Genomic DNA, 26,800 nt, shown 5'->3' on the forward strand with positions numbered 1-26,800 from the left:
ATAAATCTGAAAATACACTTAACCTCCAGCATAAGGAAAAAAAAGGGCCTTAATTCCCCCATAATCTTTTAAAATTATGCTTTGTAAAAGGCTGGCAGTAAATTTTAAAACGAAATAAAAGCATAACCATGCAAAACAAAGATTGTTCTTTGGAAACTGTTTTGAAATCATTTTCATGTGTTATTAGCAGTCCTTGGGTACACAGACACAGTATTAATATAGGTTAATAGCAGATGGAACTGAATGGGGAGCAATATTCCCTAATGTGATAAGTGCATTTATTTTCCATAAATTTGATGTGCCTTGTCTTAAATATTTATTTCAATATTGTACTGCTTTACAGCTCAGATCCAGTACAGTTTTTTGTAGTAGGAATAACTTAAGCAAAAAAGTGAAGATGAAAGAAAGACTTGCACTTATATAGCATCTTTAGCTACCTCAAGATGTCCCAAAGTGCTTTACCACCAATGAAGTACTTAGGTGTCCATTTAGGCAGAACCAGGGTCTCAGATAGCGTGTTCTAATGTTGATGATTGTTGAATCTGATGTTCTGATAAACACTATTCTGTAGACTGGAATTTTTTTATTATGCTCGGAGTGCTTCTTTTATACTGACCCAACAATGTGTCTTAATCCTTATTTCAGGACAATAGTCCCTAAATGCACCAATGTGAGATTGCCATTCCCCACACTCACCATTCATTCATGGTCTGAGTGAATGAAATTAATAAAATTGATAAGGTCCCACATAAGAAATTAGCGTGCAAAACTAAAGCACATGGGATTGGGGTAAGGTACTGTCATGGATAGAGAACTGGTTGGCAGACAGAAAACAAAGAGTAGGAATAAACGGGTCTTTTTCTGAGTGGCAGGTACCAGTGGGGTACCACAGGGATCAGTGCTAGGATCCCAGCTATTCACAATATATATTAATGATATAGATAAGAGAATTAAATGTCATATATCCAAGTTTACTGTTGACACAAAGCTGGGTGGGAGTGGGAGCTGTGAGGAGAATGCAGAGAAGCTCCAGTATGATTCGGACAGGTTGAGTTAGTGGGCAATACATGGCAGATGCAGTATAATGTGGATAAATGTGAGGTTATCTACTCTGGTGGCAAAAACAGAAAGGCAGAATATTATCTGAATGGCGATAGATTGGGAAAGGGGGAGGTGCAGCAAGACCTGGGTGTCCTTGTGCACCAGTCACTGAAAGTAAGCATGCAGGTGCAGCAGGCAGTTAAGAAGGCAAATGGTATGTTGGCCTTCATAGCGAGAGGATTCGAGTACAGTAGCAAGGATGTCTTGCTGCAAATATACAAAGCCTTGGTGAGACCACATCTGGAGTATTGTCTGCTGTTTTGGTCTCCTTATCTGAGGAAGGATGTTCTTTCTATGGAGGGAGTGCAGCAAAGGTTCACCAGACTGATTCCTGGAATGGCAGGACTGACGTATGAAGAGAGATTGGGTCGATTAGGCTTGCATTCGCTAGAGTTTAGAAGAGCGAGAGGGGATCTCATAGAAACTTACAAAATTCTCACAGGACTGAACAGACTAGATGCAGGAAGGAAGTTCCCGATGGCGGGGGAGTCCAGGATGAGGGGTCACAATCTAAGAATAAGGGGTAAGCCATTTAGGACTGAGATGAGGAGGATTTCATCACCCAGAGAGTGGTGAACCTGTGGAATTCTCCACCACAGAAAGCAGTTGAGGCCATATCATTAAATATATTCAAGAAAGAGTTAGATATGGTTCTTCACACTAAAGGAATCAAGGGATACAGGGAGAAAGTGAGAACAGGGTACTGAGTTTGGACGATCAGCCATGATTGTATTGAATGGCAGTGCAAGCTCGAAGGGCCAAGTGACCTACTCCTGCTCCTATTTTCTATGTTTCTATGTTTCTAAATCATTGACAGTTCTTCGCTTTGGACACATGTTCACCAAGAACTCACTGATAATAAGGGATGAGATCAGTACATTAGTAAGGGAGGATCTCAGATTGGAAGAACAAAATGTGGAATCTGTTTGGGTGGAGCTAAGAATCAGCAAGGGGCAACAAATATTGGTAGGAGTTGTTTATAGGCCACCAAACAGTAGTGGTAGTGTGGGGCATGGCATTAATCAGCAGGTTAGAGACGCATGTAGCATGGGTAATGCAGTAATCATGGGTGACTTCAATCTGCATATGGTAAACCTAATGAGGACTAATGCTGTACAGGACAAGTTTCGGGAGTGTATTAGAGATGGTTTTCTAGAGCAGTATGTTGAGGAACCGACTAGAGAACAGCATATTTTAGATCTAATATTATGTAATGAGAAAGGGATAATTAATAATCTTGTTGCGAAAGAACCTTTAGGGATGAGTGACCATAATATGATAGAATTTTGCATTATGTTTGAAAATGAGGTAGTTCAATCTGAAGCCAGGGTGTTAAATTTGAAAAAAGGAAATTATGATGGTATGAGGGGCAAATTGGCTGAGGTGGATTGGGAAATACATTAAAAGGTATGACAGTGCGTAGGCAATGGATGTTCTTTAAAGAAATATTACATAGTTTACAGCAACTATGCATTCCTTCAAGGCACAATAACCCTTCAAGTAAAGGTAGTCAACCGTGGATAACAAAGGAAGTTAAGGATTGTATAAAATTAAGAGAAAAGGCCGATAAAGTTGCCAGAAATAGTAGTCAATCTGAGCATTGGGAGGTTTTTAGAATACAGCAAAGGAGGATCAAGAAACTGATAAAGCAAGGGAGAATAGAATATGAATGTAAGCTAGCAAAAATATAAAAATGGACTGTAAAAGCTTCTATAGGTAGGTAAAAAGGAAACGTTTGGCTAAGACAAATGTGGATCCATTACAGGCAGAGTCGGGAGAATTTATGATGGGGAATAGAGAAATGGCAGGTAAGCTAAAAGATTATTTTGTGTCTGTCTTCACTGAGGAAGAAATCTCCCAGAATTAGAGATCCAAGGAATTAGGGGGAATGAGGAATTGAAGGAAATTAGTATTAGTAAGAAGGTTGTATTGGAGAAATTAATGGGGCTGAAGGTTGATAAGTCCCCACGACCTGATATTCTACATCCCAGAGTGGATCCATTGGTGATCATCTTCCAAAATTCTATAGATTCTGGAGCGGTTCCTGCAGATTGGAAGTCACAAATGTCACCCCACTATTTAAAAAGGGAGGGAGAGAGAAAACAGGGAATTACAGACCTGTTAGCCTTACATCAGTCATTGGGAAAATGCTAGAATCTATTCTAAAGGATGTGATAAATGGACACTTGGATAATAATGATCTGATTGGGCATTGTCAACATGGATTTATGAATGGGAAATCATGTTTGATGGGCGGCACAGTGGCGCAGTGGTTAGCACCACAGCCTCACAGCTCCAGCGACCTGGGTTCAATTCTGGTTACTGCCTGTGTGGAGTTTGCAAGTTTCTCCCTGTGTCTGCGTGGGTTTTCGCCGGGTGCTCCGGTTTCCTCCCACCGCCAAAGACTTGCAGGTTGATAGGTAAATTGGCCATTATAAATTGCCCCTAGTATAGGTAGGTGGTAGGGAAATATAGGGACAGGTGGGGATGTGGTAGGAATGTGGGATTAGCGTAGGATTAGTATAAATGGGTGGTTGATGGTCGGCACAGACTCGGTGGGCTGAAGGGCCTGTTTCAGTGCTGTATCTCTAAATAAAATAAAAATAAACCTGTTGGAGCTTTTTGAGGATGTTACTAACAGAATTGATAAAGGGAAGTCGATGGACATGGTATGCTTGGATTTTCAAAAGGTCTTTGATAAAGACCCCACAGGAGGTTGGTTAGCAAAATTAAAGCACAAAATTAAAGCACAAATTAAAGAGGTAATATACTGGCATGGATTAAGGATTGGTTAACAGGCAGAAAACAGAGAGTAGGAATAAACGGGTCATTCTCGCTTTGGCAGGCTGTGACTAGTCAGGTACTGCAGGGATCAACGCATGGGCCCCAGCTGTTCACGATATATATCAATGATTTGGATGTGGAGACCAAATGTAGTATTTCCAAGTTTGCGGATGACACAAAACTAGGTGGGAATGTGTGTTGTGAGGAAGATGCAAAGCAGCTTCAAGGGGATTTGGAAAGACTTAGTGAGTGGGCAAGAATGTGGCAGATGGAATATAATGTGGAAAAATATGAGATTATCCACTGTGGTAGGAGGAATATATGCAGAGTATTTCTTAAATGGTAAGAAATTAGAAAGTGTAGATGTACAAAGGGACCTGGGTGTCCTTGTCAATAATTCACTGAAAGCTAGCATTCAGGTGCAGCAAGCAATTAAAAAGGCTAATGGTATGTTAGCCCTTATCGCAAGAGGATTTGAGTACAGGAGTAGTGAAGTCTTGTTTCAATTGTATAGAACCTTGGTTAGACTGCACCTGGAGTACTGTGTGGAGTTTTGGTCCCCTTACCTTAGGAAGGATATTATTACCACAGAGGGAGTGCAACAAAGGTTCACCAGACTTGTTCCCGGGATGGCGGGACTGTCTATGAAGAGGGATCGGGGAAACTAGGCCTGTATTCTCTAGAGTTTCGAAGAATGAGGGGTGATCTCATTGAAACCTACAAAATACTTAAAGGGATAGACAAGGTTGATGGAGCTAAGATATTTCCCCTGTTTGGGGAGTCTAGAGCCAGGGGAAACAATTTTACAACAAGGGGAAAGCCACTTAGGACAGAGATGAGGAGAAATTTTTTTACTCAGAGGGTTGTGAATCTTTGGAATTCTCTACCCCAGAGGGCTGTGGAAGCTCAGTCATTGAGTATGTTTAAAGCAGAGATTGACAGATTTCTAAATACAAATGACATAAGGGGATATGAGGATAGTGTGAGAAAAAGGCATTGAAGTGGATGATCAGCCATGATCGTATTGAATGGTGGAGCAGGCTTGATGGGCTGAATGGCCTACTCCTGCTCCTATGTTCCTATGTTCCTATTACATAAGACATCTTTCAAAGAGAGGACCTGGTCCCAGCATGAAAGGGCAGTTCTATAACTTTGTGAAACCCAGTGTGCCCTAATATTGTGTTAGAAATAAGTTTTTAAGAGAAACAGCAGGAAAAGTTAAGTAAGGTAGCAGAAAATGGAGCTACCTGATAGTCTATACACATTGTATATATTCTAACAAAGCACATTAAACAAATTCATGGTGAATCATCATAGTTATAGGTGTTATCTGTTTATTGCTATCTAGTGTCGGGCTTAACTCAATAGACACCAAAATCTTTTAGATTTGTTTTTACATCTCAGTGGTTTATACAGAACACAGTGCAATAGAAATAGAGATCTAAGGAATGAAAACATAAAACTTGTTCTCAACTACATTATATAAATAGTGCAAAGCCATTCCTGCATTTACAGTGTTAACACACACATACAAGAGCTCTGTAATGTTAGGCAAGGGACTATGAAGATTTGCTTTATGCCAAATACTACTTCAGTCCTGCAGCTAAATTTTTTAAGTTGCTGCTAACTGCTCTCCACATGTGCATCAAAATTACAGCCAGTATTTCCAAACAAGATTAGGTATCACTTAAGTTATCATAATCATGAAATGCACACATACTAACATTTTATTTGCCATTTAAATTTTTGTTCCTTCATTCCAAGCCGGACCAAATTCCTCTTCAGATCTGTTCCTTTGCTATTGATGCAGTCTAACTGGTCTTTTTACTTTTAATCTTCATCTAACCAAATCTGTTTTCAAATAAATTCAGAGGAACAGCAAAGGAACAGCTTTAGCCAAACCAGAGGTTAAAGGATTTAGCTATTTTAAGTCATTGGGAAGAATTGAAACATCCAACTTTAGTTTCATTAGGAAATAAGCTAAGACACACAATCAGAATCATATAGGCAGTGGTTTAGAGAATAAAGAGCAATAAGAAGGGTTAATCTACCACTAAAGGATCCTATCATAATTTATTGTTTTGTGAAGTACATTTGCTTCCAGGAAAGTGAAAGGAAAATTTTAAACGTACTGTACAATCAGTTACTGTTACAGACAAAAAAAACTCTTCCTACTCCTGTCCTGTTTAAAGCATATTGTACACAAGATTATGATACAGCTACACAGCTGCATTCAGTCCAGAGGAAACATAAATATCACATTAATAGATAGTCTAAACATTTAGAGATAGCTGACAAAGTAAAGGAATATTAAACAGTATACCTTAATCTCTTGGCAGGTAAAAACTTCCACATCGACCAGACAGGCAAGCAGTGTAGAAAGCTCACAGTCCATGTTAAGGGCTGGCATCGTCCCACTCACCAAAACTGCACAGACTATAACTACTTTACTTTGTAAAGTGCACTTTACAAACTAACAGACTGGGAAAGCTGCATTAAGAATTAAGCTACAATAGTCTACTGCTAGCAGCTTTGTAGCTTAAAGCAAAAGTGCTGCTGCCTCTCAGCCAGTAAGTGGCTGATTATTCCTCCGAGCTCTCACTCTGTCTACTGCAGCAGAAAAAGGACTGAACACTCTCTCTCGGTGATGACATCACTGCAAGACTGACATCAGCCAATTTTTTTTAAATCTTTTATCTTGAGGCTGTTCAGTGAAGCAAACTGAACATGATTATGTGCTAAACCTGAGTTAGGCCTATCCATCAAAACAGTGTTGTCTGCCACAGTGCAGGCTCTGACTCACATCGACTGTAACTCGCCACCCAAATTCTTATAGTCACACACAAAGAACTCTGTTATAGCATTTCTCTTTTACCATATTAAATGGATGACTTTTAAGTTAAAATATCCATCTTTGATATTTGGAGCACCAGGCTGCTTTTTCACCCTAAATGAAAATACGTAATTCCCATTGGCTGATTCTCAAAACAATGGATTTGTGTTCATTAAAATCACAGCCAGTATAAAAGTAACATATGCTCAGTTGCTGTGAATTTCACTCCAATGAATGGAAACAGCTCTACCTTATTTCATTATGTTCTTTTCATTGCGTCAAGGAGAAAATTAATATCTATAAATTTGTAGCCAGTTGACATTCTCACTAGTTCTTTGATACTGGTTCTTTACATAAGCAACTAGAAGACAGAGGCTATATTTCTGAAAAAGAACACTTTATTTAGAAAAGTCTTTGCTTGCTCAGGCAGTGCAGCCAGCTCTCACAATGCACCAGGAACAAATATCATTTGCTCCCAGGCTAACTAGCCTTTGTGTCCCTGAGACGGATGAATGCTCAGGCCAAGAGTGTCTGCAGCTAAATGCTGATGTCTGAAAACAATCAGCTCAAGCTATTTTGAACCTTTTTCCCAATCTTCCTTCCACCCCAATTTTCCACAACAAATCATCCAAGATACTGACACAAGAGTGAATCGTTACCCCAACATACTTCATCAAAAAATACACTACTTTTTGATTCTTAAAGCACACTTCAGTGATGATAATTTAACTGAACAATTCATTTTCCAACATGGCTTTGGCATCTGATTATGATGCCTGACGTAAATCATTCAGCATGAGTGTGCATTTACGCTTTCATCTTTGGTGATTAAATGTGTGTGCCATGATGCAAACTGAAAGAAATGATGCCAGCAAAAGATGAACATAAACCCTTTGTGGACTAGGATTTAACTAGGCAGCCATATTAGTAGCCTCACATACACCGAGGCCATGAATATTCCAGGGCTTGCTGCTGCTCTGCTGCTGTAAGCGAGGTTTCTGCTGCACTTCCATCAAAGATGCGGTGATGGCCAGGTACACCTTTGAGGAAATTTCTGATCCAAGCAATCACAACCATCTAATGTGCAACAACGCTACACATCACAATGTTCAATGGCTTATTTATTAAATAAGTAAACTGACACTACTTGCAAGAACGTAATTCATTGTCTGACTTGTAACCACAATTCTTTCTTTTCTGCCAAATTTTCTATCTTGATCTTCCTCTTAAAGAAAGAACTTGCATTTATATGCAAAAGCAAAATATTGTGGATGCTGGAAATCCAAAATAAAAACAGAAAATACTGGAAATACATAGCAGTTATTGCAGCATCTCTGGAAAGAAAAACACAGTAAATGGGCAGGATTTTATGTTGGGCGGACTGGAGCTGGCCACTGACATAAAACTCAGTGGCGAACCCACTTCTGCCTAGGCTGGGGATCCGTCCCGTACGAGCGCTGAGAGGCCGGCAACTTTCACCGAATGGCCTTTCCTGGTTCCAGGACGCCCACTTGCCATGGGTAAAATCCCTGTGGAGGCGGGCGAGGGCCCTTAAGTGGCCATTAATTGGCAACTTATGGGCCTTGATTGGCCTGGGGTGGGTGGCCCGTTTTCCGCCCCCCCACTCCCCTGCCCTACATAAAGTGGGGCGGAGGTGGGAGTGGGTCGGGAAGGCCTCCTGGAGCCTCCCGCTCCATTTTACGCCACCCCCTGCCATCATCTGGCTCACTGGGTAGGCATAAAATTCCTGCCAACATTTCAGGTCTGATGTTGGAAAATTAATTTTTCAGTTAAATTATCATCACTGAAGTGTGCTTTAGGAATCAAAAAATAGTGTATTTTTGATGGAGTATGTTGGGGTAAAGGTTCACCCTTGTTTCAGTATCTTGGATGATTTATTGTGGAAAATTGAAAGGAAGATTGTGAGAAAGGTTCACAATAGCTTGAGCTGATGAAAGGTCAAAGACCTGAAATGTTAACTCTGTTTCTCTCTTGATGTTAACTCTGTTTCTCTCTCCACAGATGCTACAAGACTTGCTGTCTACTTCCAGCATTTTCTGCTTATTTTTATATAGTGCCTTTCACAATATCAGGATATCCCAAAATACTTGTAGGGAATCATGGCAGCCAATTTTACAAAAACAAAATCTGGAATAAAAAGCTAGTCTCAGAAATAATGATCATGAAACTACCAGATTGTCGTAAAAACCTATCTGGTTCACTAATGTCCTTTAGGAAAGGAAATCTACAGTCCCTACCTGGTCTGGCCTGCATGTGACTCAAGACCCACAGCAATGTAGGTGACTCTTAACTGCCCTCTGAAATGGCCTAGCAAGCCACTCAGTTGCATGAAACTGCAACAGAAAAATTAAATGAATAAAGCCAAACCGACCATCCGGCATCAACCTAGGCACCAGAAACAACAAAGGCACACCCTGCCCAGTTGACCCTGCAAAGTCCTTCTCACCAACATTTGGGGACGTGCCAAAATTGGGAGAGCTCGCTCACAGATTTGTCAAGCAACAGCCTGACATAGTCATACTCACTCAATCATAGCTAACAGCTAATATCCCAGACTCCTCCAGCACCATTCCTGGGTATGTCCTGTCCCATGGGCAGGACAGACTTACCAGAAGTGAAGGGGTGGCACAATGTCATACGGTTGAGAGGGAATGGTCCTGGGAGTCGACAACATTGACTCCAGACCCCATGAAGTCTCATGGCATCAAGTCAAACATGGGCAAGGAAACCTCCTGCTGATTACCACCTACTTCCCTCCTTCAGCTGATGAATCCATGTGGAACAGCACTTGGAAGAAGCAATGAGTAGCAAGGGTACAGAATGTACTCTGGGTGGGGAACTTCATGCCCATAACCAAGAGTGGCTCAGTAGTACCACTACTGACCAAGTTAGCCTAATCCTGAAGGACATATCTGCCAGACTGGCCTGCTGCAGGTGGTGAGGGAACCAAAATGGGGGTAAAACCTATGTGACCTCATCCTGACCAATCTACCTGTCGCAGATACATCTGTCCATGACAGTATTGGTAGGAGTGACCACTGAACAGTCCTTCTGGAGACCAAGTCCCATCTTCACAATGGAGGACACCTTCTATCATGTTGTGTTGCACTACCACTGTGCTAAATTGGATAGATTCAGAACAGATCTAGCAGCGCAAAACTGAGCATCCATGAGGCAGAACTGTATTCAACCACAATCTGTAGCCTCATAGCCCACCATATCCCTCACTCTACCATTACCAGCAAGCCAGAGGATCAACCCTGGTTCAATGAAGAGTGCAGGAGAACATACCAGGAGCAGCACCAGGCATACGTAAAACTGAGGTGCCAATCTGTTGAATCTTCAAGACAGGACTACGTGCTAATAAGTGGAAGCAGCATGCTACAGAGCTAAGTGATTATACAACCAACGGATCACATCAAAACACTGCAGTCCTGCTACATCTGGTCTTGAATGGTGGTGGACCATTAAACAACCAAATGGAGGAGGATGGTCCACAAACATCCCCATCCTCAACACTGGGGGAGCCTACCCAGTATGTCAGCGTAAAAGAAAAGGATGAGGTATTTACAACCATCTTCAGCCAGAAGTGCAAGTGGATGAGCCATCTTGCCTTCCTCCTGAGGTCCCCAGCATTGCACGTGATATCAAGAAACAGCTGAAGGCACTGGGTATTGCAAAGGCTATGGGACCTGACAGTACACCCAGCTGTAGTACTAAAGGCTCCAGAACTAGCCGCGCCCCTAGCCAAGCTGTTCCAGTCCAGCTACAACACTGGCATCTACCCAACAATGTGGAAAATTGTCTCAGTATGTCCTGTACGCAAAAAGCAGGTCAAATCGAATCAGGCCAATTACCACCCCATCGGTCTACTCTCGATCATTAGCAAAGTGATGGAATATGTAATTGAAAGTACTCTCAAGCAGCATTTAAAGAGCAATAAACTGCTCACCAATGCTCAGTTTGGGTTCCGCCAGGGCCACACAGCTCCAGATTTCATTACAGCCTTGGTCCAAACATGGACAAAAGAGCTGAACTGCAGAGATGAGGTGAGAGTGACTGCCCTTAACATCAAGGCAGCATTTGATCAATTATGGCATCAAGGAGTCTTAACAAAACTGGAGTCAATGGGAATCAGGTAGAAAACTTTCCACTGGTTGGAGTCATACCAAGCACAAAGGAAGATGGTTGTGGTTGTTGGAGGTCAATCATCTCAGACCCAGAACATCGCTACAGGAGTTCCTCAAGGTAGTGTCCTAGGCCCAACCATCTTCAATTGCTTCATCAATGACCTTCCATCCAACATAAGGTCAGTGGTGGGCCTATTCGCTGATGATTGCACAGTGTTCAGTGTTCAGTACCATTTGCAACTCATCAGATACTGAAGTAGTCCATGCCCACATGCAGCAAGACCTGGACAATATTCAGGCTTGGGCTGATGTGTGGCATGAATGTTATTTGCCACTTAAGTGCCAGACAATGACCATCTCCAACAACAGAGAATCTAACCATCTCCCCTTGACATTCAATGGCATTACTATCGCTGAATCCCCCATCAACATCCTGGGGGTCACCACGGACCAGAAACTTAACTGGGCCAGCCATATAAATACTGTGGCTACAAGAGCAGGTCAAAGGCTCAGAATTCTGTGGCAAGTAACTCACCTCCTGACTCTCCAAAGCCTGTCCACCATCTACAAGGCACAAGTCAGGAGTGTAATGGAATACTCTCCACTTGCCTGGATGAGTGCGGCTCCAACAACACTCAAGACGCTCAACACCATCCAGGACAAAACAGCCTGCTTGATTGGCAGCCCATTCACCACTTTATAAATTCACTCCCTCCACCACCGCACAGTGGCAGCAGTGCATACCATCTACAAGATGCATTTCAGTCAAGTCTCCTTTAACCACCTGCAAGTTTCCCTTCAAGCCACACACCATCCTGACTTGGAACAATAGCTCTGCTCCTTCACTGTCACTGGGTCAAAATCCTGGAACTCCCAGGATGTGTGTGTACCTACACCATATGGACTGCACCCGTTCAAGAAGGCAGCTCACCACCATCTTCTCAAGTGCAATAGGGATGGGCAATAAATGCTGGCCTTGCTAGCAATGCCACAAATGAATTTTAAAAACACAGCAAGGTTCCAAAAACAGCAATCTGATAAATGATCAGATAATCTGCTTTAAATTTGTTGAATAAATATTGGCCAGGGCATTGAGTGAACATAACTGCTCTTCTTCAAAATAGTGCCTGAGATCTTTTATATTCATGTGAAAGGGCAGATGGGGCCTTGGTTTAAGGTTCCATCTGAAAGATGAAAGTACTCCCTCAAGGTTTACTAATATTAGTAAGGTTTATTAGTATTGGCAAAGCTTTATTATCATTGGTAAGGACTATTAGACCCACGGTGTGCAGATTACAAGCAGTGTGGAGATTCAAGTTTGGTGAGTGGTGAGTTCGGTGAAGGGGGCAGAGGTGCCCCATTTTTCTTTTTTTCCCTACTTTTTTAACTCTCCAGTATTTGGTTCCTGCTTCAGTGCAGTGGAAGGAGCTATTTCGTGAGTACCTGGTAAGCTATTCTACTTATAATAAATAGTCTGTAAAGTTAAGGTATGGCAGGGCAACTCTGCCGAGTGGAATGTACAGCCTGTGGTATGTGGGAAGTCATGGACGCACCATGCGTCCTAGACAAACACATCTGCAGGAAGTGTTACCACCTGCAGAAGCTTGAGCTCCGGGTTTCGGAACCCGAGTGGCGGCTGGAGTCACTGTTGCGTGCATTCGCGAGGTGGAGGACATGGATGGCACATTTAGGGAGGTGGTCACACCACAGATTAGGAGATGCAGGCAGTCTAAGAGAACCAGGCAGGTAGTGCAGGGGTCCCCTGATATGATCTCACTCGCTAATCAGTTTTCCATTTTGGATACTGGTGAGGGTGATGGTTCCTCAGAGGAGTGCAGTCAGAGCCAAGTTTGTGGTGCCACAGGTGGCTTAGCTGCACAGGAATGGAGGAAGAAGAGTGGAAGAGCAGTAGTGATAGGGGATTCATTGGTTAGGGGAACAAACAGACGTTTCTGTGGCAGTGAACGTGACTCCAGGATGGTTTGCTGCCTGCCTGGTGCCAGGGTCAAGGATGTCACGGAGCGACTGCAGGACATTCTTCTGGGAGAGGGTGAACCGCCAGAGGTCCACATTGGTACCAGTGACATAGGTAAGAAGGGGGATGAGGTCCTGAAAGCAGATTTTAGGGAGATAGGAAGGAGATTAAAAAGCAGGACCTCAAAAGCAGTAATCTCAGGATTACTCCCAGTCCCAGATGCAAGTGAGCATAGGAATAGGAGAATTGAGTGATTGAACACATGGCTGGAAAAATGGTATAGTGGGGAGGGCATCAGATTTCTGAGATATTGGGACCGGTTCTGGGGCAGGTGGGACCCGTACAAGATGGATGGGTTGCATCTTAGCAGGACTGGGACGAATATCCTTGCAGGGAGATTTGCTCGTGCTGTTGGGGAGGGTTTAAACTAAATTGTCAGGGGGATGGGAGCCCGAGAGGGAGCTCAGATTGGAGGGAAGCAAAACTGGTAATTTGTCAGGGGTGTGGGAACCAGGAGCAAGTATTAGAGAGGAATACCAAGCTGCACAGAATACTGGGAGAGATAGATAGAGTAAGGGAGAAAGTAATAAAGTCTTAATCAGGGTTAATGTGCATATATGTGAATGCACAGAGTGTGGTTAATAAGACAGGTGCAGATTGCCATGTGGAAATATGATGTGTCTATAACAGAGACCTGGCTCAAAGAAGGGTAGAACTGGGTGTAAAATATTCCTGGATACAAGGTGTTCAGGAAAGATAGGAAAGGGAAAAAAGGGGGAGAGGTAGCAGTATTGATTAAGGAGAGCATTGTAGTGCTGGAGAAAAAGGATGTCCCAGAAGGGTTGAGGACAAAATCAATTTGGCTGGAGCTAAGGAACAAAAAAGGTGCAGTTACATTGCTTGGTGTTGTCTATAGACCACCAACTAGTGGGAAGGACATAGAGGAACAAATTTGCAAGGAAATTACAGAGAGGTGCAAAAATTATAGGGTAGTTTTAATGGGGGACTTTAATTATCCAAATATAGACTGGGATAATAGTAGTGTAAATAGTAGTGTAAAGAGTAGTGAGGGGCAAGAGTTCCTAGAGTATGTTCAGGAAAATTTTCTACAGTAGTATGTTGTTAGTCCAACAAGAAAGGAGGCACTGCTAGACCTGGTCCTTGGGAATGAGGTGGACCAAGTGGATCAAATATCAGTAGGGGATATTGATCATTGTATCATTGTATGGAAAAGGACAAAGAACAATCCAGGGTAAGAATAATTAACTGGGGGAAGGTCAACTTCAAGTTCAGAAGAGTGAGGGGGGATCTCATAGAAACCTATAAAATTCTAACAGGACTTGACAGGGTAGATGCAGGAAGGATGTTCCCAATGGTGGGGGAGTCCAGAACCAGGGGTCATAGTCTAAGGATACAGGGTAAACATTTCAGGACTGAGATGAGGAGAAATTTTTTCACCCAGAGAGTTGTGAGCCTGTGGAATGCACTACCACAGAAAGCAGTTGAGGCCAAAACATGGTATATTTTCAAGAAGTTTGATATAGCTCTTGGGTCTAAAGGGATCAAAGGGTATGGGGCGAAAGCGGGAACAGGTTACTGAGTTGGATGATCTGCCATGATCATAATGGCGGAGAAGGCTCGAAGGGCCGAATGGCCTACTCATGCTCCTATTTTCTATGTTTACTAGAGTAAGAATGGAGCTGGGGGCGAATAAATTGGAGTCTAAAGCTGGCAGGAAAACCGGTAGGTGAACAATGGGCTACTTTTAAAGAAGAGATAGTTCGGGCACAGTCAAGGTATGTTCCCTCGAAGTGGAAAAGTAGAGCAAACAAATCCAGAGCTCCCTGGCTGACAAAAGAGGTAAAGAGTACGATAAAGAAGTAAAAGTGAGCTTATGACAGATGCCAGGTAGAAAATACTATTGAGAACCAAGCTGAACATAGAAGGTCCAGAGAGGAAGTGAAAAAGCAAATAAGAGAAGCAAAGAGAGAGCATGAGAAGAAACTGGCAGCTAGCATTAAAGGAAATCTCAACGTTTTCTATAGGCATATAAATAATAAAAGGTGATGCCAGAGGACTGGAGAATTGCAAACATTACACACTTGTTCAAAAAAAAGGTGTAAAGATAAGCCCAGCAATTACAGGCCAGTCAGTTTAACTTCGGTGGTGGGAAAACTTCTAGAAAAAATTATTTGGGACAAAATCAATAGTCACATGAACAAATGCAAGTTAGTTAAGGAAAGCCAGCATGGATTTCTTAAGGGAAAATCATGTTTAACTAACTTTGTGGAGTTTTGTGAGGAGGTACAGAGAGGGTTGATGAGGGCAATGCTATTGAAGTGGTGTACATGGACTTTCAAAAGGCATTTAATACAGTGCCAGATTACAGACTTGTGAGCAAACATGTAGTTCATGGAATAAAAGGAACGGTAGCAACATGGATACAAAATTGGCTGAGTGGCAAGAAACAAAGAGTAGTGGTTAATGGATATTTTTTGGGCTGGAGGAAGGCTTGTAGTGGAGTTCCCCAGGGATTAGTGTTGGGACGCTTGCTTTTCCTGACATATATTAATGACCTAGACCTTGGTGTACAGGGCACAATTTCAAAGTCTGCAGATGATACAAAACTTGGAAGCATTTTGAACTGTGAGGAGGATAGTGTCGAACTTCAAAAGGACATGGACAAGTTGGTGGAATGGACAGACAGGTGGCAGATGAGGTTTAATGCAGAGAAATGTTAAGTGCTTCATTTTGTTAGGAAGAACATGGAGAGACATTATAGAATAAAGGGCACAGTTCTAAAGGGAATGCAGGAGCAGAGGGACCTGGTTATATATGTGCATAATTCATTGAAGGTGGCAGGACAGGTTGAGAGAACAGTTAATAAAGCATACAGTATCCTGGGCTTTATTAATTGTGGCATAGAGTACAAGAGCAAGGAAGTTATGTTGAACTTGTGTAAGACACTGGTTCAGCCTCAGCTGGAGTATTGCGTCCAATTCTGGGCGCTGCACTTTAGGAAAGATGTGAGGGCATTGGAGAGAGTGCAGAAAAGATTTACGAGAATGGTTCCAGGGATGAGGAATTTCAGTTATGAAGATAGATTGGAGAAGTTAGGACTGTTTTCCTTGGAGAAGAGAAGGCTGAGAGGTGATTTGATAGAGGTATTCAAAATCATGAGGGGTCTGGACAGAGTAGATAGATAGAAACTGTTCCCACTTGTGAAATGATCGAGAGCGAGAGGGCACAGTTTTAAAGTATTTGGTAAGAGAAGCAAAAGTGACACGAGGAAAAACTTTTTCATGCAGCGAGTGGTTAAGGTCTGGAATGCACTGCTTGAGAAAGTGGTGGAGGCAGGTTCAATTGAAGCATTCAAGAGGAAATTAGGCAGTTATATGAAAAGGAAGAATGTGCAGGGTTATGGGGAGAAGGCGGGGGAACGAGATTGAGGGAATTGCTCTTTGAGAGAGCCAGTACAGACACAATGGGCCGAATGGCCTCCTTCTGCACTGTAACGATTCTATGATTCTGTGTTAATGATACAGATAGTGAACTTTGTCCTAAGTCTTGCTTATCCCTGTCTTTTTATGCAGAGGACAATTTGAGCATTTGTCATAGCCGAGATCAGCACAAATCAGGGCTTGAACTTGGGATCTTCCTGATTTGTATGACTTAGTATGACACCATTCAGTACATTGCCAACTGAAACAGCAGAGCAGCTAATCACAGCAATTACACATGATGAATGTTATCACTTTATCGCAATAACTTAGGGGAATGTAAGAGGTGAAATTTCTGCCTCTAATTGTTTTAGCATAAATGTAGACCAGAATATGAATAGGTTAAATATACTTTTTATTCACGTCTATTTTTTCATTAAAGTTTGCAAAGTCCAGAATTTCTCCCTTACAGAGGCCAACTAAATAACCATTTGAGAACACAAAGGCCTTTCTTCAATCATATCTTATCTAAAGAAATAATTTCCTGTAAGTTTATAATATTAAGGGTCACAGAATAAAGAATTCCAGAACATTGTTAGGCAGAAATGTCAAATCCATTTAAATATAAACTGGATAGAAACAGATTCTTGGAAATTTTTTGATATAAGCAAATCCTTCACAACTGTTTCTCCCTAACTCAGTACTGTTATGTATGTGTAAAATATTTAGTTACAAACATTTTTCGATTCTTTTGTTGTGTAACATCAAGATTCCACTACATAAAAATGAATAATAGAAGGATCAGGACATGTGGTATTTATCACTATTGTGTGCTGTACTTATAAAAGTAAACAGTTGAACAGGAATGCAGAAAATGCAGATTAGCCTTGGCTGCAAACCAGGTTTTGTGCAAAATCTGGAAAGGAATGTGCAATGGGGCTATCTAGTTAAATTTTACCGCTAACAGAACTGAATACCACAAAGTTAATTCTATACACTTCTGTATTTAAATATAGCCACTTTGTTGAGCCTTTAGTCAAGCTGGCTAATTATAGATTGCACTCGTTAAACTTCTATGATGTTTCCAAACTGTTCCCATGTTGAATCCGGTTCAATTTTCCATCCATTTAACTTAATGGACAGAAAATCACGTTGGCTTCTGTATGGATGTGCAGTATTCCCTGGGCGATTTTCCCTGCTGTGCAAGGCTCAGTACCAATAGTGGGCCATGCACCTAACCAGCTGCACCTTCAAAACAAGCCAACAAAAATAGCAAAAAATCACATCTACAGGATTGGAAGGTGTCTGTTTTTTTGATCTGATTCCTTTATGCGTAATATGTCACTGAGAGTTCTCTCAAATATGCATCCCCAATAAAAGCATCCCAAAATAACAAAGTAATCTAATACAGTGTAAGTGTTATTAACAACCTCCTGCATTATAGGTCCGCTTACCTTTAGCTATTCCGCTCTCAATGATTGGTTTCATTTCTTCACAATAGTTTTGACTACTGAGAATAACTGTTTACCCATCTGAGACCTGTGGGTCATTATTGTCTTCCTAATGCACACATTACTGAAATCCTACTGAAATAGATGATTTCCCTCAAATTTCTGATGCTGGGTAATAATTGTTAGAGTATTTTTACCCCACATTCAGTTATTTACTTCCGACAGCTTGATGCGTGCTATAGCAAGCATTATTCCCAGATGAAGGCAGGCTCAAGCAGCATGCTGCAAGGCCACCATCAATGGTCTTGCACAGCAGGTGTACAACAATGGTTCTGGGTGTTTTTGTTGTCCATTAGCATTTCCTCCCTGTCTCAAGGGAATGTAACTCACCTATGCTTGGCATTTCCTATTAATAAACCCTGCTGAGATTAGTTCAGTGTGTGTGTCAGTTGCAGACAGAATCACAAAATCACAGAATCACAGAATTGTTACAGTCAAAAAGGAGGCCATTCAGCCCATTGTGTCCGCACCAGCTCTCTGAAAGAGCAATTCACTCAGTTCCATATCCCCGCCTCCCCATAACCCTGCACATTCTTCCTTTTCATATAACAGTCTAATTCCCTTTTGAATGCTTCAATTGAAACCTGTCTCCACCATACTCTCAGGCAGTGCATTCCAGACCTTAACTACTCTCTGCGTGAAAAAGATTTTCCTCATGTCACTTTTGCTTCTCTTACAAAATACTTTAAATCTGTGCCATCTCGTTCTCGATCCTTTCACGAGTGGGAACAGTTTCTATCTATCTACTCTGTCCAGACCCCTCATGATTTTGAATTCCTCTATCAAATTACCTCTCAACCTTCTCTTCAGTCCTAACAGTCCTAACTTCTTCAATCTATCTTCATAACTGAAATTCCTCATCCCTGGAACCATTCTCATGAATCTCTTCTGTACTCTCTCCAATGCCCTCACGTCTTTCCTAAAGTGTAGCCCCCAGACCTGGACGCAATACTCCAGTTGAGGGCGAACCAGTGTCCTTCACTAGTTCAACTTAATTTCCTTGCTCTTGAACTCTATGCCCCAATTAATAAAGCCCAGGATACTGTATGCTTTATTAACTGTTCTCTCAACCTGTCCTGCCACCTTCAATGAATTATGCATATATATAACCAAGTCCCTCTGCTCCTGCACTCCCTTTAGAACTGTGCCCTTTATTCTATATTGTCTCTCCATGTTCTTCCTAACAAAATGAAGCACTTAACATTTCTCTGCATTAAACCTCATCTGCCACCTGTCTGTCCATTCCACCAACTTGTCCATGTCCTTTTGGAATTCTACACGATCCTCCTCACAGTTCACAATGCTTCCAAGTTTTGTGTCATCTGCAAACTTTGAAATTGTGCCCTGTACACCAAGGTCTAGTCATTAATATATATATCAGGAAAAGCAAGGGTCCCAAAACTGATCCCCAGGAAATTCCACTACAAATCTTTCTCCAACCAGAAAAAAATCCATTAAGCACCGCTCTTTATTTCCTGTCACTCAGCCAATTCCATATCCATGTTGCTACCATCCCTTTTATTCCATGAGCTACAAGTTTGCTAACAAGTCTGTCGTGTGGCACAGTATCAAACACCTTTTGAAAGCCCATGTACACCACATCAACAGCATTGTCCTCATCAACCCTCTCTGTTATCTCCTCACAAAACTCTAGCAAGTTAGTTAAATATGATTTTCCCTTAAGAAATCCATGCTGGCTTTCCTTAATTAACCCACATTTGTCCATGTGACTATTAATTTTGTCCTGAATTTTTTTTTAGACATTTCCCCACCAACCAAGTTACACTGACTTGCCCGTAGTTGCTGGGCCTTTTTTGAACAAGAATGTAACACTTGCAATTCTCCAGTCCTCTGGCACCACCCCCAAGTCTAAGGAAGACTGAAGAATTATGGCCAGTGCCTCTGCAATTTCCACCCTCACTTCCCTCAGCATCCTTGGATACATCTCATCCAGTCCTGGTGCTTTATCCACTTTAAGTACAGTCTATCTAATGCAACTTCTTTATCAATTTTAAACCCTTTCGTGTCTGAATTACCTCCTCTTTCACCATTGCCTGGGTTGCCTTTTTTCCTTGGTGGCCTATAGACAACACTGAGCAATGTAATTGCACCTTTTTTGTTCCTTAGCTCCAGCCAAATTGGTTCTGTCCTCAACCCCTCTGGGGCATCCTTTTTCTCCAGCACTGCAATGCTCTCCCTAATCAATACCACCACCTCACCCCCTTTTTTCCCTTTCCAATCTTTCCTGAACACCTTGTATCCAGGAATATTTAACACTTAGTCCTGCCCTTCTTTGAGCCAGTTCTCTGTTATAGCCACAACATCACATTTCCTCATGGCAATCTGCACCTGTACCTCACCAATCCTATTAACCACACTCTGTGCATTCACATACATGCACATTAACCCTGATTTAGACTTTATTACTTTCGCTCTTACTCTACATAAATCAACATTCAACCATCTGTGCATGCAAGGTATAGCAATATGCTGCTCCTGTGCTTTGCCCCAAGAATATTTTATAAATTATAGTATTTGCTTAGTAAAATAAAGAAAAAAGACACTGTATTTTCATGGTAAGTTCTATAGAAGTCCTCTTGGAATAAGAAGAAAGGCAGGATGAAAATAATTTACATTTTTAAGCTGTTTGCTACCAACCATCACTTTGCTACTAAAGTCAGGTTTTCCCATCAGTAATGGGATAAAGAGTAAGTGGGGTGTAGAAAGGAGGGTTAGATATGAGGATACAATCATTTTTGATGGTTTCAGCCCACCGCTGGCCATGGCCTCAGCAATGGACATACCAGTAATGGTACGCACCATCTCCTCCATGGGGGTTAGGACATACAGTGGTGCTTGTCCTCCTCCAGTTAGCTCCTGCTACCTCCAATTGTACACCAACTTGTCCTGCAAGAGAGAGGAAAGTGTGTCAGTATGTGTGGGGCCATCTATTTGGCTGATGTGGTTGTGATGGTTGAATAAGTGGCAGTGTGTGCAAGCTGTGATATGTGGGTGTGAGGCTTGCAGCAGTGCTTTGTGTGTGAGGGTAAGGTGAAGCATATGAGTGTTAGGCACGAGACTTCCTTGATAGAAATTGTTGGTAGGGGACTGATGGAGGTGTGCTATTTAGGCAGTGGCTGAGGCTAATGGTGCAATTGGTAAGACTTGGCATTTAAAGATGCATTCACTGCCCTTCACCACTCATGTGAAGTAATTGAACTTCTTGCAGCACTGCATCCAGGGTCCTTGGGGCTTAGCTCCTGGCATTGACCTCCAAGACTATCTGCATGTGTTGAAAGGCTTCCTCTCCCCCTGCAGATACAAGATAACTCTGTCTTTTACAACTCCTCTTCCAAGATCTCCAGTGCAATGTCTGAAAATTTTGGAGCCCACGCTCTCCTATGTTGTGCCATTCTTCAATGTTTCACAGGTCAAATTCACTTCCTGCAAGATTGCCGGCACCTGCTCCAGCCACAATGCATCTCCCCTTTCAGAAGTGCAGGTTAACTTTAAGTTGTGCAGGCTAGCTTTAAGTGGTGCTAGTCACTCATAATATTGGCCCCCTGCTGATGCATGCAGCCAATGAACAAGACAGCTAGTGCTGGCTATATGCTAAGCAGACAGCACAAATTTGGCATGATGCCTGCATTGGAATCAATGGGTGGGGTTAACCATGCATCACGATCCCATGCCCATTTTCAGAGACTATCCCAGTTCAGCTCCCTATGTTCCAAAAATGCACCACTTGCATTTTTCAGTTACTCATTTTGTCCTTTCAAATCTTGGCATGACACACTCAAATGAACAATAATCTTTCCTATCAGATGTCATTTGACTCTACGTTTCATATTGCCTCTCAAAAATGGGATCCTGATAAATCTCTGCAATTAAGTAAACCTCCCTAAATCATATTTACTTCTTATAATACAAGTTATTTTCACTGTTCAGAGAAGTGATAATTATCTCCAATGTATTAAATATGTTTCTGATTGGTTGACGGGAATCCTCTATGACATCTTTGTACATTACATTCCTACAGAACCCCGGGAACCAATATAACTCAGGGAAGACAGGAGTGACGGGTGAGTAAGACTTGGTGCAGGATAATAGATGCGGAGATGAGTTTTGGATGAACTGAAGTTTACGGTGGGTAGTGGGATTTGTGACTTTGGTTCAGACCATTTCAGTGCTATTGGGGTGGGCAGGTGGGGCAAAGTGGAAACTTGATTGGAGAAATTGAAACAGGGACTTGCATGAGGCAAATACACTTTCAATGATTTTGGAGAGGAAAAGAAGATTGGAGATGGTGGGTTTATTGAGTAGGGAGTGTGAAGGTGATTTTCAAAGGGAGAATGACACTGCCTAAGCAGAGGGAACCATTTACAATGCCAGCTAACATGAAGGCCAGGAAGGGAAATTGGTGGTCAGCAGTTTAGTGAGTTTTATGGACGAGATGAGCTTGGAGAGAGCATGAAGAGAGATTGGAAAGAGACATGGATTCAGGACTAGGGGAGGGGGGGACCTAGTGGGAGGTTTGGTTTGGCGCAGACAGTTGAACAAACAGTTTTAATCTAAGTAATAAAGAAGTCCATGAGCTCCTCATACTTATTGGAGATGAGGGTAGAAAAGCAGGGGAGTAATATTTAAGGAGATGTTTGATGGTGAAGAAAAGATGCCAGGCATTGTCTTTGGTCTCCAGGATTATTCTGGCGTAACAGGTAGTTGTAGCAAAAGAGAGGGACGGCCAATAGAACTTGATATGGTCTAACCAGATCTGATGATAAATGACTAAATCAATTGTGCAGCAGATATTTTCCAGTCTGCGACCTTTGGACTTGGAAGATGAGGACCACATCAGGGAGTGGTCAGAGATGAAATAAAAACAAAAAGTGCTGGAAATACTCAGCAGTCCTGCAGCATCTGTGGAGAGAGAAGCAGGATTAATGTTTCAGGTCAGTGACCTTTCATCAGAACAAGTCATTGACCTGAAACGTTAACTCTGCTTCTCTCTCCACAGGTGCTGCAGGACCTGCTGAGTATTTCCAGCACTTTTTGTTTTTATTTCAGATTTCCAATATTTTGATTTTATGTTAGTGGTCAGAGATGGGTTTTTTTCAAAGAAACCTGGGGGAGAAGGTTGAGAGAAGGAAAGCAGAAAGTGAAAGAGCAAGAGAGAGTTACATCAGGAAATTTCCGAGAAGTTGCTAGGAGGTTTTCTAGAAAGGACAGAAAGGTAAAAATAAATTGCAAAAGAACTCTCAAAGAACTTCTGCAAATACCAAAGAGATTGTTAAGAGTTTAATGGAACAGAAGCAAAGCTTGTAAAGTATCACATTAATAGCTTAAGTCTCTGAAGCCAAAGAGAGCAAAGTAACAACATAGAGAAATAAAGAACATACAAAATTACTTAAGTGAGGAGAAGAAAACAACTGAAAAAAAGAAAATGATACAGATGGTAACAATGACCACAGATAACAACACACTAAGGGCATCACCAGAGGAGAAACTGAGCATCCCAGAGGATGGTCCTACTGTAACAGTCAGCCTGCCAAAAGGACAAGACTTTATGTTTTTTATACAGATTTTAGAGGAATATATGAATTCTGAAACACTGCAGGGAGATGTTGAATATGAATTGCAAATGTAACCTTGCAATAACCTTTCTATACTACAATCTTGGACATTGAACATATCGCTAATACTGTCAGTAAGCAAAAACCCACGTAAGGCTGAGATATTGTGATACACTTAAGAACCAAGTACTTATTGTACTTCTCAGTGCTCGACCTTATATTGGTATTGGTTGTGTTATAATTGATGCTATTTAAATTAAGTAATGCTAACATTAAATAATGATAATAATGTGATCCCTGGCAATTTAATTTTGCTTATGATTTGTTTGGGTTTGTGCAATTGTTAATACAACTTGGAATGTGCTTTTGCAGTCAGAGTACGCCACAAAATTGTGAATCCCAATTTTCATCTCTGTTCTATGGTATCAAGGTCTGCCCCATACACTTATGAGGGAGCTGATGGTTTCTACTTCTAGCCATGAGCAACTCTAATGCATGATCATCAATTACAGGACCTATATCTCAGCCACATACAAGGGAAACTCAATTTACATACAACTCTAGCGAGGAAACAAAGGTTTCGGTGGTTTGCAAGGAAAAATGGATTAACAAAATAGATGTCAGTTATATAATTAATCTTTTGGTTTATGAACACATAGTTCAAGAATTATGGAAACAAAATGAGTGGAGCATGAGAAAAAGGACCTCTGAAAAGTTTCCTCAAATTTCTAAGTTTAAAACATCGAAACAAATGAGAGATGCCTAATTTCTCTAAACCACAATGTGAATAGTAACCAAACCTCAACAGATTATGACAATTTCAGTAATTCCGCATTTAAACCAATACCTAAAGAGTTGTTCTAGCTGCTATTTTTAAACTGTATCCATATTGTTGAATGCAGAATTTTGTGTCTACAGAGTGTGAAAATCTTCCTTCCCTTTTTCTTGGGGTAAAAGTCACACCATTTTCTGCACTGTTTTGTACAATATGAAACAATATGGGTTGCAGATCAGAACACAGGATTTCACATTAAAGGTGCAGTGCATCACTAATCTGTTTCCCATTAACTTAGTCCAGCTCCCTAGAGAACGAAAATTGTAATCTGCTGATGTTAGTGCTTGCTTGCTTCCTGCTTCTACTAAGCTCCTGGGGTGAGCCTTGTTGTCCCCTGTGCAAATGCTTCCCACTCTCAACAAAGGACATATGTTCAATGGGCTGAATTTTATGAGCCCTCTAGGAACAGGCACACTGACTGGGGTGCCAATACAATTCGAGGAAAGGCCGTGGTGGAGTGCCCATCGCCTTTCCAACGCCATTGAATTTAGTCCCGCCCGGGGAAGGTCGAGGACGGCCTTCCTGCCTGGAAGCCAATTGAGGCACATAAGTTCCCAATTAGTGGCCAGTTAAGGGCCTCTTCCCACTGTCAGTGGTATTTTACCAGCGTGGGGTAGGGGCGGTGGGTTGGTGCCTCTGTCACGTGTGGAGGCCACCCAGTAAAGCCAGATGGCCTCCGTGTGGGCTTGTTGGGGGGTGGGGGGGCCTCCTCCATGGGCAATCTGTGCCACCATCCAGCCCCCTGCCTTCAACAACCCCCTCCCCCCAACCCCACATGTCTCAGGGCTGGGACCTGCCTGACTGGCTCTGGTGAGCCTGCCCCCACTTACCTGCAGCCCAGGTCTCCATGGATGCTCCCAGTCTGATGACTGCTGCAGTTCCAGCAATGGCCACCACTCCTGGTGGTGCTGCTGGGACTGCTGAGCTCCCAGTCTCAGATTGGCCGGCAGCTCTTGGAGGCTCTAACTGTCCTTACAGGGACAGGGACCCCTGTGCCAGGCAGTTAATTACCTGAGTTCCATAAAATGCAGTTAGGGGTCATCCACACAGCCAAGGTAGCTTTCCCCTCGCCTTTTTGGCCCAGCGCTGGGACCCCTGCCGGCTGCATAAATTCCAGCCCAATGACTCTGTACCACGTCCAGCCCAGCATGGATATTTCACTTGTTCCTCAAACTCTGAAGTATGACAATAATTAGCATTAGTCTGCATAACAAGTTTGTAATTTATTGTTCATGGTACAGAAAATTGCAATCTTTCACAAGAATTCTTGTCAACAAATAGCTACGACTTATCTGCTCTCCTGAAGCCTAACGTATTAAGTCAATACATGACTTTTTAAAAATAGATTCAAAATCTGATTCTGTGTCAAGCATTTGTAACGATTGGTTTATTTTATGTGAGTAAACATCGCTGAAGGAGTTCCTTCGGGTAGTGTCCGAGACCCAACCATCTTCAGCTGCTTCATCAGTGACCTTCCCTCAATCATAAGGTCAGAAATGGGGATGCTCGCTGATAATTGCACAATGTTCAGCACCATTCATGACTCCTCAGATACTGAAGCAGTCCGTGCCCACATACAGCAAGTCCTGGACAATATCCAGGCTTGGGCTGATAAGTGGCAAGTAACATTCACACCACACAAGTGCCAGGCAATGATCATCTCTAACAAAAGAGAATCTAACCATCTCAACTTGACGTTCAACGGCATTAGCATCGCTGAATCCCCCACTATCAACATCCTGGAAGTTACCATTGACCAGAAACTCAACTGGTTCAGCCATATAAATACAGTGGCTACAAGAGCAGGTCAGAGGCTTAGAATTCTGCAGTGAGTAACTCATCTCCTGACTCACCAAAGCCTGTCCTCCGTCTACAAGGCACAAGTCAGGAGTGTGATGGAATACTCTCCACTTGCCTGGATGAGTGCAGCTCCATTAACATTCAAGAAGCTCGATACCATCTAGGACAAAGCAGCCCGCTTGATCGGCACCCCACTCACCATCTTCAACATTCACTCCCTTCACCACTGACCCACAGCGGCAGCAGTGTGTACAATCTACAAGATGCACTGTAGCAACTCGCCAAGGCTCCTTCGGCAGCACCTTCCAAACCCATGACCTCTACTACCTAGAAGAACAAGGGCAGCAGACACATGGGAATACCACAAACTGCAAGTTCCCCTCCAAGTCACACATCATCCTGACTTGGAAATATATGACCGCTCCTTCACTGTCACTGGGTCAAAATCCTGGAACTTCCTTCCTAACAGCATTGTGGGTGTACCATTAACAGATGGAATGCAGTGGTTCATGACAACTTTCTCAAGGACAACTCGGAATGGGCAATAATTGCTGGCTTTGCCAGTGATACCCATATTCCATGAACAAATAAAAAAAAAAGGATATGTTACTTTTGTCTAATTAGGAAGTGCGTGGCATAGAAAACAAAACCGTAAATACCCTTGTGGATTAAACCTTAACATCAATTTACAAATCTTGATTACTTTGAATGAATGAGTGAATCTACATTCACTACATGGAGTACTGAAGTGAGGGTTGTCTGCAAAACCAAAGGTTCTGTGCAACATTGTCTATGTT

At 42.2% G+C, this 26,800-nt stretch overlaps 1 protein-coding gene across 3 annotated transcripts in view; it reads right to left on the reverse strand.

The window, feature by feature from the left end:
• rcan2 (regulator of calcineurin 2) overlaps window positions 1-26,800 on the reverse strand; it is a 525,925-nt gene that overhangs the window by 128,608 nt on the left and 370,517 nt on the right. Inside the window, exon 1 of one of the 3 annotated variants that reach the window (XM_068024600.1) lies at window positions 6,209-6,521. The exons of 1 other annotated variant lie outside the window; for it this stretch is intronic. In XM_068024600.1, the coding sequence (XP_067880701.1) occupies window positions 6,209-6,295 (87 nt within the window). In that variant the 5' untranslated portion in view covers window positions 6,296-6,521. Of the gene's footprint in view, window positions 1-6,208; window positions 6,522-26,800 lie in introns of those variants that run through there. One more of the 3 variants, XM_068024611.1, reaches the window with a different exon arrangement.

The sequence above is a fragment of the Heterodontus francisci genome, chromosome 3 (genome assembly GCF_036365525.1).
Source record: "Heterodontus francisci isolate sHetFra1 chromosome 3, sHetFra1.hap1, whole genome shotgun sequence".
Taxonomy (NCBI): domain Eukaryota; kingdom Metazoa; phylum Chordata; class Chondrichthyes; order Heterodontiformes; family Heterodontidae; genus Heterodontus; species Heterodontus francisci.